Source organism: Megalobrama amblycephala, linkage group LG14, assembly GCF_018812025.1.
Source record: "Megalobrama amblycephala isolate DHTTF-2021 linkage group LG14, ASM1881202v1, whole genome shotgun sequence".
Classification (NCBI taxonomy): Eukaryota; Metazoa; Chordata; class Actinopteri; order Cypriniformes; family Xenocyprididae; genus Megalobrama; species Megalobrama amblycephala.
Window position 1 is genome coordinate 15,336,084 of NC_063057.1, and position 19,892 is coordinate 15,355,975.

The 19,892-nt window shown below is 36.0% G+C and overlaps 1 protein-coding gene across 1 annotated transcript in view; it reads right to left on the minus strand.

The window, feature by feature from the left end:
* Nucleotides 1–8,759: 8,759 nt before the first annotated feature.
* The window catches only part of nrip2 (nuclear receptor interacting protein 2), a 32,151-nt gene continuing 21,018 nt past the window's right edge, over nt 8,760–19,892 (minus strand). The window contains exons 3-6 of the mRNA XM_048155968.1: nt 15,990–16,072; nt 13,689–13,816; nt 13,050–13,102; nt 8,760–10,169 (exon numbers count right to left, since the gene is read on the minus strand). Of these exons, the coding sequence (XP_048011925.1) occupies nt 10,050–10,169; nt 13,050–13,102; nt 13,689–13,816; nt 15,990–16,072 (384 nt within the window). The 3' untranslated portion in view covers nt 8,760–10,049. The remainder of the gene's footprint in view (nt 10,170–13,049; nt 13,103–13,688; nt 13,817–15,989; nt 16,073–19,892) is intronic.

Here is a 19,892-nt window from a genome sequence, read left to right on the forward strand (position 1 = left end):
GTGTAAAATAAAACATGGTTTTATGCAATATTTTTCAAAACTATTATTCATTTCTTTCTGTGTAAAACTTTTTTTAGTTAGGAAGAAATGACTGTGTGCGTCATCTTATGGTGTGTGCAAGATCTTATGCGTGAAGTCTAGTTCTGAGCAATATGACAGCAGTTCAGTGACTGGAATTTAGCTTGATCCCTCAGCCACCCAAAAAAGCCATGCACAAAATGATTTGCCCTTAAAAGTGCAGAGTAGAACAAAGACACTGAATGGTCAGCACCCTCGTCAGTCTTGTAAAAGCTACTTCCTGTTTGACCGTAAATGGGCACAGTAGCCATCAGAGAAACCTACTCCTCAGGGTCACACTATGAATTTAGTGGCGTTGTGTGACATTTCAAGTCTGGTGGCTTTGGCTGTGGGCGTATTTTTGATAGTTTTTAGTCTTTAGTATGGAAACTTTCATCATGACGTGTCTTACTGGCACATTTTGACTTTCTGACCCTTTTTTCTAAATGGGCTGCGCACTTGATTAATTCCGTGTGAACTAAACTCGGTTGCCCAGCTGTAAGAAAACATTGGGCAAAAATCTAGCTGATGTGAAGCCAGCAGATAGCTGACCCTGGGAACAGGCCACCCTTGGGAATCTCTCCAGCCAAAATATGAAAGATGGTTCAGTTCTGTTTGTTTGTGCTGCAGACTTTAGCAGCAGGCCTGTGTCTGAGTATTAAAAGGCTCAGGTGTTAGTGATTGTAAAAGCAAAAATGTCCTGTAATTTGCCCTGAGAATCCAGTAACACTTTATTTTACAGTGTCGTTGTTACATATGTTACATGTATTTACTGTAGTAAAACCCTCATCCTAACCCTAACCCTATAGTAAGTACATGTAGTTAATTGTCATTGCTCAGTACTTAAATGTATAATTACACTGTAATACTGACACCTTAAAATAAAGTGTAACCAAGAATCCTTTATCTTTTACGTCTATGGGTGTGTCTCAATCCCTAGGCCTGTTACGTTGTCAAAATCTTCTAGTTTGCTGAAACATTCCCTAGAATTTGCCACAATGCACCATTAAAACCAATGAGCAGCGTCTGCTGCACGCTGTATTTACGAACAAGTGTCATGAACAATGTTGTCACTGAATCGAGCAATTTCATTGAAAGAACTTTTAATGGGTACTCTATTAAGTACATCACTAGAAATCCTAAAAATGTGTTTGATGTAAATTGTCTGAACTGTGTTATTATGACAATTATTGTCTTTTAAATTGTATAATAATATATGACAAACATTTTTGTCATTACAGTTAGCTTATGTTTTTCTGGTTTACCACACAGCATACATACTTAGCACACCGTTAGACGATTAGCATGTTAGCTTCGGCTATGCCCTCAGCAAAAGTTCAAGACTGTTAGTTAGCCTGTACCTTACACAAATGTCTAAATTAGCTTAGCTAGCCTGTTAGCTTAGCCTTTATCGTGTACACATTTTCAAATTAGCCTGTTAGCTTAGCTTGTACCTTACACAAATGTCTAAATAAGCCTGAAAGCTTAGCCTATATCCTGCACAATCTTTTTTTTTTTTTTTAAATTAACCTGTAAACTTAGCTGTACCTTAGGCAAATGTCTACATTAGCCTGTTAGCTTAGCCTGTATTCTGCACAAATGTTCAAATTAGACTGTTGGCTTATTTTTGTTTAATTAGGCATTACAAAAGGCTACACCCTGGGGTCCTCTATGTAGACTAAATCAAGTGGACAAATTATTCATGTTCATATATTGCTGTCTTCTCATATCTCTCAGTCTCATGTTGATTGGCTGATTCACAGCGTAGGCAACTAAGTTGGTATGATATTGTGACTGTCATATTGTGTGTCTGTGGTCAAAACTCAGGCTTTGCCAGATGCTGCTCTTTTGAAGGTGTTTTGTGTGAATATAATCACACAGTCTGAATTGAGACTATTGCACCATTTAAATTTTTTGGGGCACAGCACAATGTTTTTATTTCAAAACCTTTTGAGTGGGTCAAAGAGAAGATTTCTTAGCGAAGATTAAATGAATGCACCTAGCTCCAGGAAAAGAGAGAAAAAAGGTGTGCTGTCTTCTCAATGCTCTCCAGAACTGTGCGACAGACTGGGTTGAAGCTAGAGGGAGTACTTCAGACTTAGCTGAGTTGGAGACTATGGCAACTGACAGCCTGGAGCCGAGCTCTCTAGAGGCCAGTGTATGTGCAAATGTGTCTTCTTGTGTTTGTGTTAATGCGGATGGCATGTGTAATGTATCATGGTTAATTGCATCAATGAACGTTTCCTGTCTAGTGCTTGAATGTGACTCATGCTATGTAAGTAATTTCAATTCGGCTTGGTCTTGTGACTCATCACCATACACGCTCATTTATTATGGATTATTGAAATGTAATGAGAAATGCAAATGTGGTCTTTAGTCATTCATGAGTTTGCATTGCCAAATGTAGAATTAGCAGATAGTGTGGCATATTTACCAAACTTTAATTGAAATTTCAGTGAAAAAAAAAAAAAAAAAAGATTGACTGTATCTCTCAAAATCAGATGTGTTGCTTATTGCCACAGGTTCAACATCCTTCAACATAAAACATATATCATTGGTTCTTATAACTAAACATAATGCTGTCAAACCTGTGCTGTATTTGATTTGAGAGCTGCAGAGGTTAAAATTATTAGAATATCAACAGCAGTTACTAAAATGTGAAAAAAATTCAAAAAATTCATGTAAAAATTCCAATTAGAACCAGGCAACCTAGGATTACGTTAACCCAGGGTTCACAATTGTGTGAAAATCCCAAATGTGTGTCTTGCATGATATCAGCAGCATCGGCTAAGTGACTGAAACTCATCTTACCTTAACCCCCTATTCTTATTTTGTTCACATTACTTTAAATTTATTTATCTTCAGTGAACCCAGTTCCTCTTTATGCGCAATAGAGAAGCCCTTAATTAATACTGCTGGCCTCTTATAACCCACTTTTGCCCATGGTGAGAAGGGAGAGAATCATAAAAGATTATGCCTCTTCAAATCCCTGTAACTAATGCCCGCGTCTGTCTTCCTCCCTTGCATCCGTGCACATTCGCATGTGGAGTCAGGATTCCAGCCTGTTGATTGACAGCGAGGCGTCATCTTGAAGAAGCTCCACATGCCAGCTTCCTCGTTCTCCGTTTCCGGCCATTTTCGTAATGGACACTTAACTCCTCTAGTGCTGATTCTAATCATCTAGTCCCTCATTCCATCATCTCATCAGCCCCCTCAGAGGCGCTCCTGTCGATGGAATCACAAATGGCAGTTTTAATAAGCCCCTATGTTTATCCCGCTGGCAGCGGGGTTTCCGTTTAATGCGTTCCTCTGTGGTGCTTCCTCAGTAGCTTGTGCCGATAGAGGTGCAAAGCTCATTAGATCTTGATATTAAACACTGCTGTGGTCCCTCCGCTGTGTTCTGCTCATAGTCATGTTCATTACGGACAGGAAGATGCCCATTTCCTCTTTATTCCGTGCGTTTGAGTCTTTTCCTCTAATCAATGCTTCTCTTTCCACCTGCACTCCCAAGGTGGATTTTGCCTGAACCCTGTGGAGTGTGCTCAGCAAGGGGACGGAAATATCACAACACCTTTGGTGGTGGAAGGGATTGGGGTCGAGAAGGGGCTGGCAGATTGCCCACACATGCTTTTGTTTATTTTTGTTCTTTTCTATCAAGGTGTCAATCAAAGCTTGAACCCTAAGCCAACCTGTGTGCTGTGAGGGAGCTCATTCCCTTCCTGTTAGTCTCATGCTCCTGCTGTGCTCCCATTGGATGTTCACACTTCAGATAACAGCCATACAAAATGTCGATTCAGTAAATAAATAAGCGTGTCACTAAAATTTCATTCATTTGAGGAGCGGTACAGATGAATTTTGGCTTGTATGCAACTGTTCAACTGCTTGTTAAAGGTGCCCTAGATTATGTTTTTAAAAGATGTAATATAAGTCTAAGGTGTCCCCTGAATGTGTCTGTGAAGTTTCAGCTCAAAATACCCCATAGATTTTTTTTTTATTAATTTTTTTAACTGCCTATTTTGGGACATCATTATAAACGCGCTGATTTTATGCTGCGGCCCCTTTAAATCCCGTGCTCTCCGCCCACAGAGCTCGCGCTTGCCTTAAACAGTGCCTTAACATAGTTTACACAGCTAATATAACCCTCAAAATGGATCTTTACAAAGTGTTCGTCATGCATGCGTCGGATTATGTGAGTATTGTATACTGTTATATTGTTTACTTGTTATATTGAGAGATTTATAAAGAATGAAGTTGTGTTTATGCATTATACAGACTTCAAGTGTTTAAAAATGAAAATAGCGATGGCTCGTCTCCGTGAATACAGTAATAACCGATGGTAACTTTAACCACATTTAACAGTACATTAGCAACATGCTAACTAAACATTTAGAAAGACAGTTTACAAATATCACTAAAAATATCATGTTATCATGGATCATGTCAGTTATTATCGCTCCATCTGCCATTTTTCGCTATTGTTCTTGCTTGCTTACCTAGTCTGATGATTTGGTTGTGCACATCCAGCCGTTAATACTGGCTTCCCTTGTCTAATGCCATTTATAATGTTGGAAACGGGCTGGCATATGCAAATATTGGGGGCGTACACCCCAACTGTTACGTAACAGTCTGTGTTATGTTGAGATTCGCCTGTTCTTCGGAGGTCTTTTAAACAAATGGGATTTATATAAGAAGGAGGAAACAATGGAGTTTGAGACTCACTGTATGTCATTTCCATGTACTGAACTCTTGTTATTCAACTATGCCAAGATAAATTCAATTTTTCATTCGAGGGCACCTTTAATTCAAACATCTAATCAGCCATTAAACATTCATCTCAATGCATTTATGCATGTAGACATGGTCAAGATGACCTGCTGAAGTTCAAACTGAGCATCAGAATGAGGACGAAAGGTGATTTATGTGACTTTGAACGTGGCATGGTTGTTGGTGCCAGCCGGGCTGGAGTATTTCAGAAACTGCTGATCTACTGGGATTTTCGCGCACAACCATCTCTAGGGTTTACAGAGAATTGCCAGAAAAAGAAAATATCCAGTGAGCGGCAGTTGTGCGGGTGAAAATGCCTTGTTGATGTCAGAGGAGAATGACCAGACTGGTTCAAGCTGATAGAAAGGCAGTATTTACTCAAATAATTATTTGAGGTATTCAAAAGAGCATCTCTAAATGCACAACATGTCAAACCTTGAATCAGATTTGCTACAGCAGCAGAAGACCACACCGGGTGTCTCTCTTGTTAGCTAAGAACAGGAAACTGAGGCTACAATTCGCACTGACTCATCAAAATCAGACAATAGAAGGTTGGAAAAACATTGTAATGAGTCTCGATATCTGCTGCGACATTCAGATGGTAGGGTCAGAATTTGGCAACATGAAAACATGGATCCATCCTGCCTTGTATCAATGGTTCAGGCTGGTGTTGGTGGTGTAATGGTGTGGGGGAGATTTTTTTGGGCCCCTTAGTACCATTTGAGCATTGTTTAAATGCCTCAGTATTGAGTATTGTTGCTGACCATGTCCATTCCTTATGACCACAGTGTCCCAATCTTCTGATGGCTACTTCCAGCAGGATAACGCTCCATGTCACTAAGCTCAAATCATCTCAAAATGGTTTCTTCACTCAAAAAACAAAAAAGATTTCAAACAGGATTTTCACTTCCCGTCATCCTTTGCAAAGGGGCTGAACTAGGAGTGTAAATGTTGAAATAAAGTGTTATTTTAAGCAGTTTTTAGGAAGATGAGAAAATGGAAAGACTTTTTAATGTTTACTGTTCTATTATGTTGGTATTTAAAAGTTTCTGTTAATTAATAGTTTTAGGGTTACCATTGTGGTGAATTGTTGCACTTGTGCTTGGGTTGAGGACCTGCTAACATTCTTTTAAATCACTTTAATAAGAAAGTAATCACTGTGGTAGTGCTCTGGGTTGCATTTCCCAAACGCATTGTAAGCCTATATTGATTGTAAAACCATTGCCACTAATGGACTTATGATCAATTTAGGCTTTCCAATGTTTTTGGTTAAGGCAATTTAGGATGAATCCAGTATCACATCTAGGTTTCTAACACAGAACATCACAAAAGTTATATAAATCACAAAATTAAACAAGAAGAATTAATTGTAAAAAATCAATGTATATGAAAACTATTTATTATTTATTTATTGCTTTTTATTTATTTTCCAAAACACTGCAAATTAGTTGGGCTGACACTATTAAATTAAGCTGTGCCCAACCATAGCAAATAAGTTGAATCAACCTTAATCAATTAAGTTGACCCAACGTAAGTACATTAAATTGGAATAAAACAATTGCATGATGCTGAAATAAAGCAACTTAATCATGTGGAAATCCTTTCCATGATTTTTTATGTTCATTCAAAGAGTTATTTTTTTGAGTGTTGAACATGACAATGAATTGACTATACTCAAATGGCCTCCGCTGTCACCAGATCTCAATCCAATAGAGCACTCTTGGGATGTGGTTGAACAAGAGTTTCACATCATGGATGTGCAGCTGACAGATCTGCAGCAACTATTGAATCAAGTCCACAATTTTTTATTTATTTATTTGTGGTCACATAGCGATTCCCACAAAAGTCAGAGTTTCCTACCATTCCGATGAAGTAGCAATTTTGAAATATTTCAAAACATTGGGTTAATATTTATTATATTTCAAAAAAATGTATTTTAGTTGTGTTGTGATTCCATTATATGCATGTTACTAGAGTTCATTCATTTTAGAGCAGTACTTGATGCATTTGGGGACCGGAACACAAGACTTTTTGCTTGTATGCAAACAATATTTTTGAATTTATTTAAATTAAAATTTTAATATACATAATAATATTTGAATTACATATTTGAGAATATATATATATATATATATATATATATATATATATATATATATATATATATATAAAACCAAATAATCTGCAAGACCTGGAGGATTTTTCTGAAGAACATTGGGCAGTTTAACTGTTCAGGACAAACAAGAGACTCGTGAACAACCATCACAAAACAAAAAAACAGTCATAGATCATCCAGGTAACACAGTATTGAGAATCAATGGTTCACAAACTTTTGAACCAGGTCATTTAAATAAACTTAAATAAGCTATTTTTTGTCTTGTTAATTATACTGTATGTAAACATCTTTTATGTAAAATATCTTATTCAGGACAGTACTAAATAAAAAATAACATGCATTTTGTATGATCTCTCTTATTTTGTTAAAATATTTCACATTTTCACAGATTCTGCAAGGGGTTCACAAACTTTCAAGCGGCACTGTATATATATATATATATATATATATATATATATAAATTTTTGCAGGTGTTTCCAAAGACCGATGCAAATTAAGTTCTTGCAAATGCAGATCTTGCAGATTCATCTTGCAAAATTAGCAAGCGTGTCAATCCTTAAAACTACGTGTCAAAGGTTGCATTTCTGTTCAGTAAATCTGTGATTGTTTTTTTTTTATATTGCACCGGTAGATATGTCTTTTAAAACTGTGACAGGATGTGGCATGTGCACTGAGTCAGAAGAAAACGCCACAGGCCCCTCGTTGCACAGTGGGTTATGAAGCAGTAGCAGAGCCCATCTCTATGTGAGCACTGGCTGAAAAAAAGCCTTTCCTACTCTTCTGTGTAGCACTGAGGCTTTACAGGATAATGTGTTATTCTGAAGTCATCATTGGATGTGACCGAAAGACATGGGGCCACAGCGTGCGACATGGTCATTTACCATGCCGTTCTTATCGTTCTGTAGCAAATGTGGTTATAACGTGATTTTATGTTGAATTTAATTTCTTTTCTCCCTTGAAGACCACAAAAAAGGCATTCACAATGCATAATGTAACGCATATCTGAATGAAACTGTAGTAGGAAGCTTTACCGGTCTGGATTTGATTGGATTGTAAAAAGTGAAACATGGATGCTGTGATATCATTGGCTGTAATGGATAATATTATATTACCCCTCTCAAAGGGTTGTTGTGTTATAGCAGAAAAGAAAAGTTGTTTCAGAGCCTGGAACGTTGTTATATTTTGGTCAAAAACTGTTAAGTTCTGTGTCTGTTCACATTGAACAATTGTGTGACGCAAAAAAAGCCAATCAAAACATATTTAATGTTAAATATGGAGTTATGGAGAGTGTATTAATGAGATTTAACTGTGGGCGGGGCTTCACGGTGCCACGGAAATGCTACTTACAAATTGTGCTGTACATTGAAAACTGTTTAGAACACTATATATGTCATTTTAGAATTATTATATATTAATAAATTAGAATATATTTCCTTGGCTTTTTTAAAGAATGGATTTTATGGTTTTTAGACTGTGATAAATGACAAATAGAGCCATTCTTGTCTTGGCTATGTTTCCAGTCTTCATGCTGGTTGGAACAGGAGCAGCCTGCCCTCAGTGGAGGGTCAATGATGTCATCCCATGTGGCTCTGTATGGTTGTGGGAACATCTTTTCCTTCCATCATCAGATGAAAGAAGCTTAAAATAGGCTGTTGACTGCCCTGGGCAAATCAACATTACGGCCACGTGAACCTCTGTGAGGAGCAGCACAGTGTTTTCGCTGTTTTTGCCAGCAGTAGTGCAGGTGTTGTTTCCTTAGGTTTGAGATTCTCAAAAATGCTTGTTATGAGATCTGTGTATTGATGAAGACCAGAGACCTTCATAGCCAGAATACATATTTATTTTGTTTAGGCAGAGAAAATACTGTTCAGAGAAAAGGAAACCAAAAAACACCAAAAATAAACTCTATTTTCCCCCGTACAATTGGTCCTCGACACAGAAAGAAAGAGAAGAACATAAAATGGTCAAATATATGGACATCCTTCACTGAAAGGTCATCCATAGTGTTAAAAGGCTGGATGATCAGGGTAGTTGAGCATTGTGTGCCAACAATTCAATTAGCCCCACCGATTAGAGTGAGTTTGTGTGGGACATCGATGCCCTTTGGGTCATCGGTTGGCCTTTTAGTGGGAGATTTTGGCTGTTGAACAAGCAGAGCAATGAGCAAGGCATGGGTGGTGGAGAAATGCCTCCGGTCATGAGGACAAACTGAGTTTCTAGAAAACTGGGCTCTAGATAAGGAGCATTCATCCAATCTAAAAGAAAACACATGCAGGTGACAAACAGAAAAGCATTTACTCAGTCATACACACTCCGACGTACCAAAAACTGAAAAATACAAAGGGGAAAGTCTATAAAATCATGCAGATGAAGTGTTTTGCTTGGTTTGGGGGTCATTGAGTGAGATTGCAGCCCAAGGGCTCAATTAACATTTGATTGGGCTGGCTGAAGAAGTCCTTATCATCTGATGGCAGATTTGGCTTTCTAAAGGGAAATGAGGTTTGAAAACATAGTCTTTAGTTAAAGGCAGTTTCGGGTGAGAGATTTCTAGCTAAATTTGAGGTTAAATTTGCGAAAGAAACTTTCTGATTTGTTATTTTGACACGTTTAAAAGTATAAAATCAGGTTTGGGGATTGTTTAGGAGATCCCAAAGTGTGCAGCATCTCGTGAACTCTCAGTTGCTGTAATGTACAAGAATATAATTTACTTGTTTTGTAATTAAAATCACCAGTTAGAGAATATTACTCATCAGTCTTCAAACATTAATTCAATTTCTTACGGATTAACTACATACCCATTTTGTCATTTTGATAAAGGCAATTTTAAGATGTCAGAACACAACCTTCCTCCTCCTGAGCTTTATTACATTTAATCAAAACTAATGCAGCACAGCAAATAATAATATAAAAAAAATCATAGTTGGCAGATTTCTGTAAATAGCACAGAAACAAACAACGAAGAATAAAGAAGGAAAGATGAGAGAGGTGAGGCCTGTCTATGTTGATCTGGCACAAGGGAACACTACAGTCCAGATGCAGGCGTCCTTCCATCAACTTCCTCTCTGATTATATGGGTACGGTCATGGTGGTTGTTGGGCACATAGGTCCGAGGTCACATGTTTTTGTTGTTGTCATGGTGATGGCACTGGCTGCAAGCAGGTGGATCCAGGAAGGGAAGCTCCTGCCCTGTGCTGTGGAGACGGAGCACTCTGGAGTTCAGGTCCACACAGCACTGGGAATAGAGAGCAGATCATTTCATCACATCTCGTGTGTAAAACTGCTTATTATGTTGATGGCTCATTGTTACAGTTGTTGCTTTGTCTGGCTGATCAGACTTTATCTATCTATCTATCTATCTATCTATCTATCTATCTATCTATCTATCTATCTATCTATCTATCTATCTATCTATCTATCTATGTCTGTTTATCTGTACTATCTATCTATCTATCTATCTATCTGTCTGTCTGTCTATATATCTGTCTGTTTATCTGTTCCATCCATCCATCCATCCATCCATCCATCCATCCATCGTTTTGTCTATCTATCTATCTATCAATCTCTCTATCTATCTGTCTGTCTGTCTGTCTATCTATCTACAGCATCTCTGTCTGTCTATTGTTCTATCATTCCATCCATCCATCCATCCATCCATCATTTTGTCTATCTATCTATCTATCTATCTATCTATCTATCTATCTATCTGTCTGTCTGTCTGTCTGTCTGTGTTTATATCTGTCTGTTTATCTGTTCTATCATTCCTTCCATCCATCCATCCATCCATCCATCCATCCATCCATCCATCCATCCATCCATCCATCATTTTGTCTGTCTATCTATCTATCTATCTATCTATCTATCTATCTATCTATCTATCTATCTATCTATCTATCTATCTATCTGTCTGTCTATATATCTGTCTGTTTATCTGTTCTATCATTCCATCCATCCATCCATCCATCCATCCATCGTTTTGTCTATCTATCTATCTATCTATCTATCTATCTATCTATCTATCTATCTATCTATCTATCTATCTGTCTGTCTGTCTGTCTGTCTGTCTGTCTATCTATCTACAGCATCTCTGTCTGTCTATTGTTCTATCATTCCATCCATCCATCCATCCATCCATCCATCCATCCATCCATCCATCCATCCATCCATCATTTTGTCTGTCTATCTATCTATCTATCTATCTATCTATCTATCTATCTATCTATCTATCTATCTATCTATCTATCTCTATCTATCTATCTGTCTGTCTGTCTGTCTGTCTGTGTTTATATCTGTCTGTTTATCTGTTCTATCATTCCTTCCATCCATCCATCCATCCATCGTTTTGTCTATCTATCTACAGCATCTCTGTCTGTCTATTGTTCTATCATTCCATCCATCCATCCATCCATCCATCCATCCATCCATCCATCCATCCATCCATCCATCCATCCATCATTTTGTCTATCTATCTATCTATCTATCTATCTATCTATCTATCTATCTATCTATCTATCTGTCTGTTTATCTGTTCTATCATTCCATCCATCCATCCATCCATCCATCCATCCATCGTGTTGTCTATCTATCTACAGCATCTCTGTCTGTCTATAATTTCATCCATCTATCTATTGTTCTGTCTATATATCTATATCTATATCTGTTTGTCTGTCTGTCTATTGTTCTATCATTCCATCCATACATCCATCCATCCATTGTTTTGTCTATATATTTGTTTGTCTGTCGATTGTTCTATCTGCAATTCTATCTAGAATTCTTTTTGTCTGTTATTCTATCGTTCTATCAGACATCTGTCTGTCATTCAGTCTGTCTTGTCTGTTATTCTGTCCATCATACTGTCTATCGTTCAATAATAGTGTCTATCATTATATCTGTCTGTCTGCCCTTGCAACCAATGATGACACCTTAGCAGCTGCTTATAACCTATCAACCAACATCTAAGTAACTGCCAATCACCAGTCAGAACACCTACGCCACTGCCTAGCAACCACCCAGAATCTCTCTGTCTGTCTGTCTGTCTGTCTGTCTGTCAGACCTGTATAAATTTCAAGCTAATCCTTCACATTTTAAAAAATATTATAAAGTTTCTGGTGTTTTCAAGCCAGCATCAGAGTTTATCTTGAAGTTAATTTTCTACTTTTAGAAAATGAGCAAGGACATTTCAAGACGCAGTAACGGCATCAACACTGGAACTGAGAAAAATGGCTTTTTATATAAAAACTTAATTTATTTGATGTCAGTTATATTTCAGGTGAACTGAGTGGCTGAAAAATAGACCTAAGTTTGATTCTGCTGTTTATTGTCAGCACATAGGTCTGCGTTGGTTTCAGGGATCCTTCTCCTTGCATACATTATCTTTTTCTTTTGACAAGAATAGTAATTTGCATATACTTATACAGATACTGTCCACATCCTCCACACTTTCATTCTCTAGCTTTCTCTCTCCCTCATCCCCTTTTCTTTTTCCCTCTGACATACTTTAAAAAGGATTTCTCTTTTTTTCAATAGCATTTAGCTTCCTCCTCATAACTCATGTAAACCTCAAAGGGGAATTTTTCCCCCTGGCATTTGAAAAAACCTCAAACCGTATTCAGAGCTGATTCAATATTTAGATATATGCTCAAAAAATAACTCCCCTATCATGTACAAAGCCACTTAGTGCCAGAACTCATCTAATATAGCCTCAAAACTTCTTTGCTTCTTGATTTTGGATTAAGTATTTCATAATTTGACTTACATCATGCCATGTCTGTGATGGTTTCAGCATGCTTATTTTTCACAGTTTCATTGTTAAAAATCAACTGGTAGAGCATTGCACAAGAACACACATACTACTTACTGATAAAATGGATACTTTGAATGCAATGTACGTAAGTAACTTTTGTTCATGTAAATAAGTTGTTTTGCTAAATAATATAAATGTCAGATTTTTATCAGCTAAAATCAAAATTGACAAACTGATTATAAGCTTGTAATTTGCTATTATTAAGTCTCATTTAAATATTTGAAAATCTAGATCAATCTATTATATTTTTTTAATTAATTTTGATTCACTATTAATTAATTAATAGTAGTATTAATAAAACGCAGTGCTTACTTTGAGTTCCAGCAGAGTCTGTAGACCCAGACACACCTCAAACGTGGCATCCTCTGTGAACAGACAAGAAGTGAGACTCAAAATGTGGTAGGCAAAAACAGAATATTTATCCCCTGTGGGCATAATTGTATTGTTTCTCTAATTAGAAGAGCACATGAGGTGGCTTGTTAAAACTGCATCATTGGTATAGCTTTATTATACATCTGTATGCAATGCATGCATGAAACACGACCGGCACCGTGCACAAGTCATGTACTCTTCTGTTATGTAATTCCTCTGTGCTGCCCACATTTCTTTGTTCAAGCGTTCCCAGACTGCTGTCTGAATTGGAAAAGGTCATTGGCTTACTCTGAAAGCTGAATGCAAATACAGGCTGAAGAAATTTATATGAATATCCCTTTCCACACTCTCTCAAGACTTTTCTCTTTGCATTAAACTTATATTTAGATACGACTGGTTGAAACCAGTTCGGTGAGTATCTGACTCTTAAGGAGAATGTCCTGGATGTCTCTCAGCTATTCTGTATTCAGTCAAATCCATTGAACATTGTATAAACAGCTGAATGCTGTCATGTTTTTTGTTATTAAGGTAATGGGCAGTGCATTTTCAGAAGTGACTGGAGAAACTTTGAAGTCTGACCTATGACCTGGGCCGTGCATTGCACTCTTTCTCTGCCCAGCTGCAGGTGCAGGGACTTCACTGTCTCCACTGTCGAATCACTGAGTGGCAGCTTGTCTCGAGGTTTGTCTTCTTGGTTGGTTTTCAGTCTGCAATAAATACAAGCATTTAGGACATGATGTAATCTTTTATTAAGTGTTTACTGTTTATGCTCACCAAGGCTGCTTTTATTTGATAAAATAGAGTGAAAAACGTAATATTGTGAAATAATATTACAATTTAAAAGAACTGTTTTCTATTTTAATATATTTTAATATGTGCAGTACAGTCCAAAAGTTTGGAACCACTAAGATTTTTAATGTTTTTAAAAGAAGTTTCGTCTGCTCACCAAGGCTACATTTATTTAATTAAAAATACAGTAAAAACAGTAATATTGTGAAATATTATTACAATTTAAAATAACTGTGTACTATTTAAATATATTTCACAAAGTAATTTATTCCTGTGATGGTAAGGCTGAATTTTCAGCATCATTACTACAGTCTTCAGTGTCACATGATCCTTCAGAAATCATTCTAATATGCTGATCTGCTGCTCAAGAAACATTTAATGTGTACAATTGTACAAAATATTTGTGTACAATATTTTTTTCAGGATTATTTGATGAATAGAAAGTTCAAAAGAACAGTGTTTATCTGAAATCTAATCTTTTGTAACATTATAAATGTCTTTACTGCCACTTTTGATTGATTTAATGCATCCTTGCTGAATAAAAGTATTCATTTCTTTAATTTCTTTTCAAAAAAATAAAAATAAAAATTCTTACTGACCCCAAACTTTTGAACGGTAGTGTATAATGCTACAGAAGCTTTGTATTTCAGATAAATGCTGTTCTTTTGAACTTTCTATTCATCAAGGAATCCTGAAAAAAAAAGTACACAACTGTTTTCAACATTGAAAATAATCATAAATGTTTATTGAGCAGCAAATCAGCATATTAGAATGATTTCTGAAGGATCATGTGACACTGAAGACTGGAGTAACGATGCTGAAAATTCAGCTTTGCATCACAGGAATAAATTACTTTGTCAAATATATTTAAATAGTACACAGTTATTTTAAATTGTAATAATATTTCACAATATTACTGTTTTTTACTGTATTTTTAATTAAATAAATGTAGCCTTGGTGAGCAGATGAAACTTCTTTTAAAAACATTAAAAATCTTAGTGGTTCCAAACTTTTGGACTGTACTGTAATTTATTCCTGTGATGCAAAGCTGAATTTTCAGCATCACTACTCCAGTCTTCAGTGTCACATGATCCTTCAGAAATCATTCAAATATGTTTTACTGTATTTTATTTTTAATCAAATAAATGCAGACTTGGTCAACATAAGACTTTTAGAAAAGCTTTAAATAATTGGAATTATTCAGAATGATTCCTTTTGATCGGTAGTGTATGTCTAACACAATTTTTTTTTTTTTTACTGCAAAGCAAAATTATGATTATGACCACAATTGATTTCAATAATGCACAAAAAATTACAGATTGTATGCTTAATTTCACTGATATAAATTACATAAATGGATAATAATTATTGGTTGGTTTTCACTGCAAAAACGGCACAAATATCACAATATTTGACAAAAGCACAGTGAATTCCGTCATTTTGGGCCGCAAAAATCTGGAAAAGGTCCTACAAAATCCTGATGGAACTGTTTATCTCTCTCTCTCTCTGTGTGTTCTTGTATATATGGTTTGAAGACAAATGTGTATAATTACATGGGTATTACAACGTAATTACATGGGTATTACAACACTTCCTGTGTCCTCATAAACCAGATGGCTTAAAAAACATACTAAACTGACTTTTTGTTTGTTTGTTTGTTTGTTTTGAAATTAAAAAAATGCAGAACGTTTTCTGTGATGGGTAGGTTCAAGGGTAGGTTTAGTGTAAGGGGACAGAATATACTGTAAAAACCATTACGTCTATGGAAAGTCACCATAAACCACATGTACGTGTGTGTGTGTGTGTGTGTTCTTTTGACATCAGGACACAAATGACATAGGTATTACAAGGAGAGGGTGACTTTGAGGACATTACCCCATGTCCCCATTTTTCAAATCGCTTATGAATCATACAGAATGAGTTTTTTGAGAGAGTAAAAATGTGCACAGTTTCCTGTGATGGGTAGTTTTAGGAGTAGGGGTAGTGTAGGGGGATAGAAAATACAGTTTGTACAGTATAAAAACCATTACGCCTATGGAATGTCCCCACAATTCACAAAAACAAACGTGTGTGTGTGTATAATACACTTACCCCAGTCGTCTGCAGCATGTTTTAGAGATGTGGTTGTGTTGGCACCCTGTGTTTATGGACAGCATCACCTCTGCATCTCCGCACTGCAAAATAAACAAGTTTTCTTCACTCCGATGAATTCCCTGATAATATTTTTTTTCCTTGTGATGCCATTTTCACAACATTCACAGTCTGCCAACTAGTTTCACACAGAAGCCAAGATGAGACACTACAGTACAGCATGTTAAGAACAGATATTAGCTCTTGGTCTTTTAAATAGACAGTGCCAGGTTTTGTTTTTGCATCGTGTGACAGTATCAGGATAGTTTAGCGCCGTCTGAGGATAATAGTCCTGGTTAATAATGGACTGCCGCTGTCAAAGGTACTTTGTGGAAGCTCCCGTCGTTTCACTTCAGTGAGTCAGTTTATTCTCAGTCCGTCCTTTCACCTGAAATTCCATCAGTGCTTGCAGAATTCAGAGCTCATCAGATGAGCTATGACCCTGTGCTTTTGCAGCATTTGCTCTTTGGAAGGTTTAAGTGCCTGTTCATGCTGCTTGCTTGACATTTATGTGTTAATCATTTTTTCAGTATTAGCAGAAATAGTGGATTGTTGCATTTATTTATTTATTTTACTTATTAGCCATTGTTTCCTGATAGATCCTGTTTTGGGTCATACCACAGTTGTGTAAACAGTAACTTGAGCAATGAATACATTAGCTTACTCCATATGTGTTATTTCTGGCATTTTTCTTAATAGATCAGCAAAAACAGAGGAAAAAATTAAATGTTTTTTTTTTTTCTGGCTTTTTGTCTTCTTCATACTTCCTATGTGCAAATATGCACATTTTGTTTGAAAAAAAAAAAAAAAGATATGAAAGTATAAATATGAAAATACTAACTTGTGTCTTTTTTTCAAACAAAATGTGCATATTTGCACATAGGAAGAATGAAGAAGGCAAATATATTTTATATACGTTATATATTTAAGTTGAAGTGAAAATATTATGGTTAAACTTTACAATAAGTTACCATTAGTTAGCATTAGTTAATGCATTATCTAACATTAACTAACAATGTATGGAGGACCAAACCTGCAGAAATTAAAAATTAATAAATAAATGAATGAATAAATAAATATATAAATGAATAAATAGGTAAATAAATGTAATAATAGGAAAATAAATAAATGAATAAACAACTTGATAAAATAAATATGATTCATTTTTAATTAAATTTATTGTTTCCCCCTTAATTTATTATTTTCTGCTTTTATGTTTTAAAATATTTCTAATTTTATTTATTTATTATTTTATTTATTTTTCCACTTATTTTATATTTATGTATTTTATGCATTCATTTATTTTTATATTTATTTATAAAAATAATTCATTTATTTATTCATTTTTAATTTCTGCAGGTTTGGTCCTCCATAACAATGATCAATACATTTGTTACAGTATTTATTAATCTTTGTTAACATTAACTAATAACAATTCAACTTTCATTGTTAGTTAGCTCAGGTCCATTAAATGATATTAACAGATACAACCTTTGATTTTAATAATGTATTAGTAAAAAAAAAAAAACTCAAATTGACTAAGATTAATAAATGCTAACTAATGGAGTTAATTAATGTTAACAAATGAAACCTTATTTTTAATGCGTCACCACAATTTTTTTTTTTTTTTTTTTTTTTTTTTTTAAAACACCTGAAGTGTCGTTACTGTAACCATCATAACACCCTCTTATAAAAAGTATGTACAATGTAATTTAATAGTTAGTATTTGTAAATAATATCATTATTATCCTTTCAGGAACTCTTCAAGTATCATGATTGTGTAAAATTTTGTCCTGGATATGGATTCGAGCTTTTCAGAGAGCTGTGTAGTGGTAAAAATAATAATACCATTTAGCTGTTAACTAACTATAATATTTAATAAGTAACCCATTATTTATTAAATAATACTTTTTAATATTAATAATAATTGTTAGCAGTTATTATTATATATTGAATTAGAGTCGTGGGTGGAGGAAGCCTCAGCTGAGATATTTCGATGGATTTGGAACCTGTTTGTGACATATGGTCTCTCAGCATGCATGAGGACTTAAAGACAATATGGCTCCACCTACACACAGCTAAAGCGTTGTTAAGCTTTGGTTTTGCTCTTCGCCTGTTTGTTAACTACACAGTTAATGAGTGAGGGATGAGGTCTGCGTCAGCACTGTTCCACCGTTAAAGATAAATAAGTGGATGAGAGCTTTGTGGCAACCTCTTTGAGTTTCCTGTCACTCAAGGTGAGCTGTCACCCCCGCAACTTTCCTACCACATAAAGGGTGGGACGCACCGTCTCTCGTATCAGTGCGTCAGTCTCTCATTGCGCTTATACGGGGGGGCCGTCAAGCCCCTCTTGCACGTTGTTCCTACCCCACTAGTATGTTCCACATATACCCGCACAGACACGCAGGTTTCCTTGCATTGTTTCACGGTTGTTTCTTCCTCTGCTAGCTTTCTAGTGCTGCGTTGAAAGTGTTTTTGTGGCAGTGCGAGATGGCCTAAATAAAACACATTGAAGTGGCAACACACCATATGAGGCAAACTGTGACTGACTGATATGTGTCAGGTTCATTCTAGCTGTTACTGTGCAAGTCGTCATTCATTTCTCAGTGTCTTTTTCCTGTGCCCTGTGGTCAGGATATAAAGAATTACTGAATAAAGATGCTTGTTTTTGTTTTTTTTCATTTGCATTGCAGAATCAAACTGTGAAATGTAGCAAAACTCCTAGTGGAGAAACGGTCAAACTCTGTGGGATGCTTCCATTGTGAGCTGTGTTATGTCTTTGATTTGATTCCCGCTGTTATAAAAGTGTGTTTATGTGTGCATTGGTGCTTGTGCGATACATTTATAATGATGGCAGATCTGCATGGAGCTAAATCAAGCTTGACTTCGTTGCCTCAAACTGAAACTTATCTTGGAGGCATGAACCAGTACGGTGGATTTGCTGTGTAAAATGCTGCCCCACTTATCTGGCTCTTCATTACCGAAGCTTTAATTAGACGTTGATGATTTCGTTCCGTCTTTCAGTTCACCTATGACAACACGACTGCATGTGTTTTCCAGAACATTCAGTTCTTTCGGAATGCACATGTGATCTGGAACATTCAGATTAGAATTTTCATTCATTTAACTTTGGAATACTTCATTATTATTGGTCAGTCATGTCATGGCCGTAATTATACTATTTTAATGTCTCTAAAAAGATAAACTATGCAATAGGGTTTAATTTTATTGATTGATTGGTCTTGTTGTTCTTGAATTGTCAGCTGACATGTGTAGGCAGAGGAAATCAGCTGCTCTTTGGTTCACACCCAACCCTGTGGTTTAATCTGCTTTAATTTAGGGTCTATTTTTACCACGCTCAATCACCGCATGAATGGAGGGTGATGGAGAGGGGGTCCTGCAAGATGGGTGATTTTGATGATGTTCAGTCTGCTATATAGTAAAACGGAGAACCGTTTAATGGAAATGGATTGTGCTGGAAAACCTTGAAAACATCAGGGATTAGAATAGTTATTTCCAGATCTTAGGAAATCATTTAAAAATAATAATACATTTAAAAATGTAAATTGATTCTTGTTCAGTAATCTCGAACATTTGGAGAAGTTCTGGAAATGAATTCATATATATATATATATATATATATATATATATATTAGGGGTGTGACGAGACAGGTATCTCACGAGACGAGACGAGACTCGAGATTGAGTTCACGAGAGGAGACATGACTTTTACACACTAATTTTAAGAAATCCTCAATGACGAAATACAACAATACTCAAGTACTGTAAAAGGTTTTGCCACAAACTCAACTGACTGACTTCTCTTCTATATGATTTCAGTCTCTTCAGACCTTACTCTACATG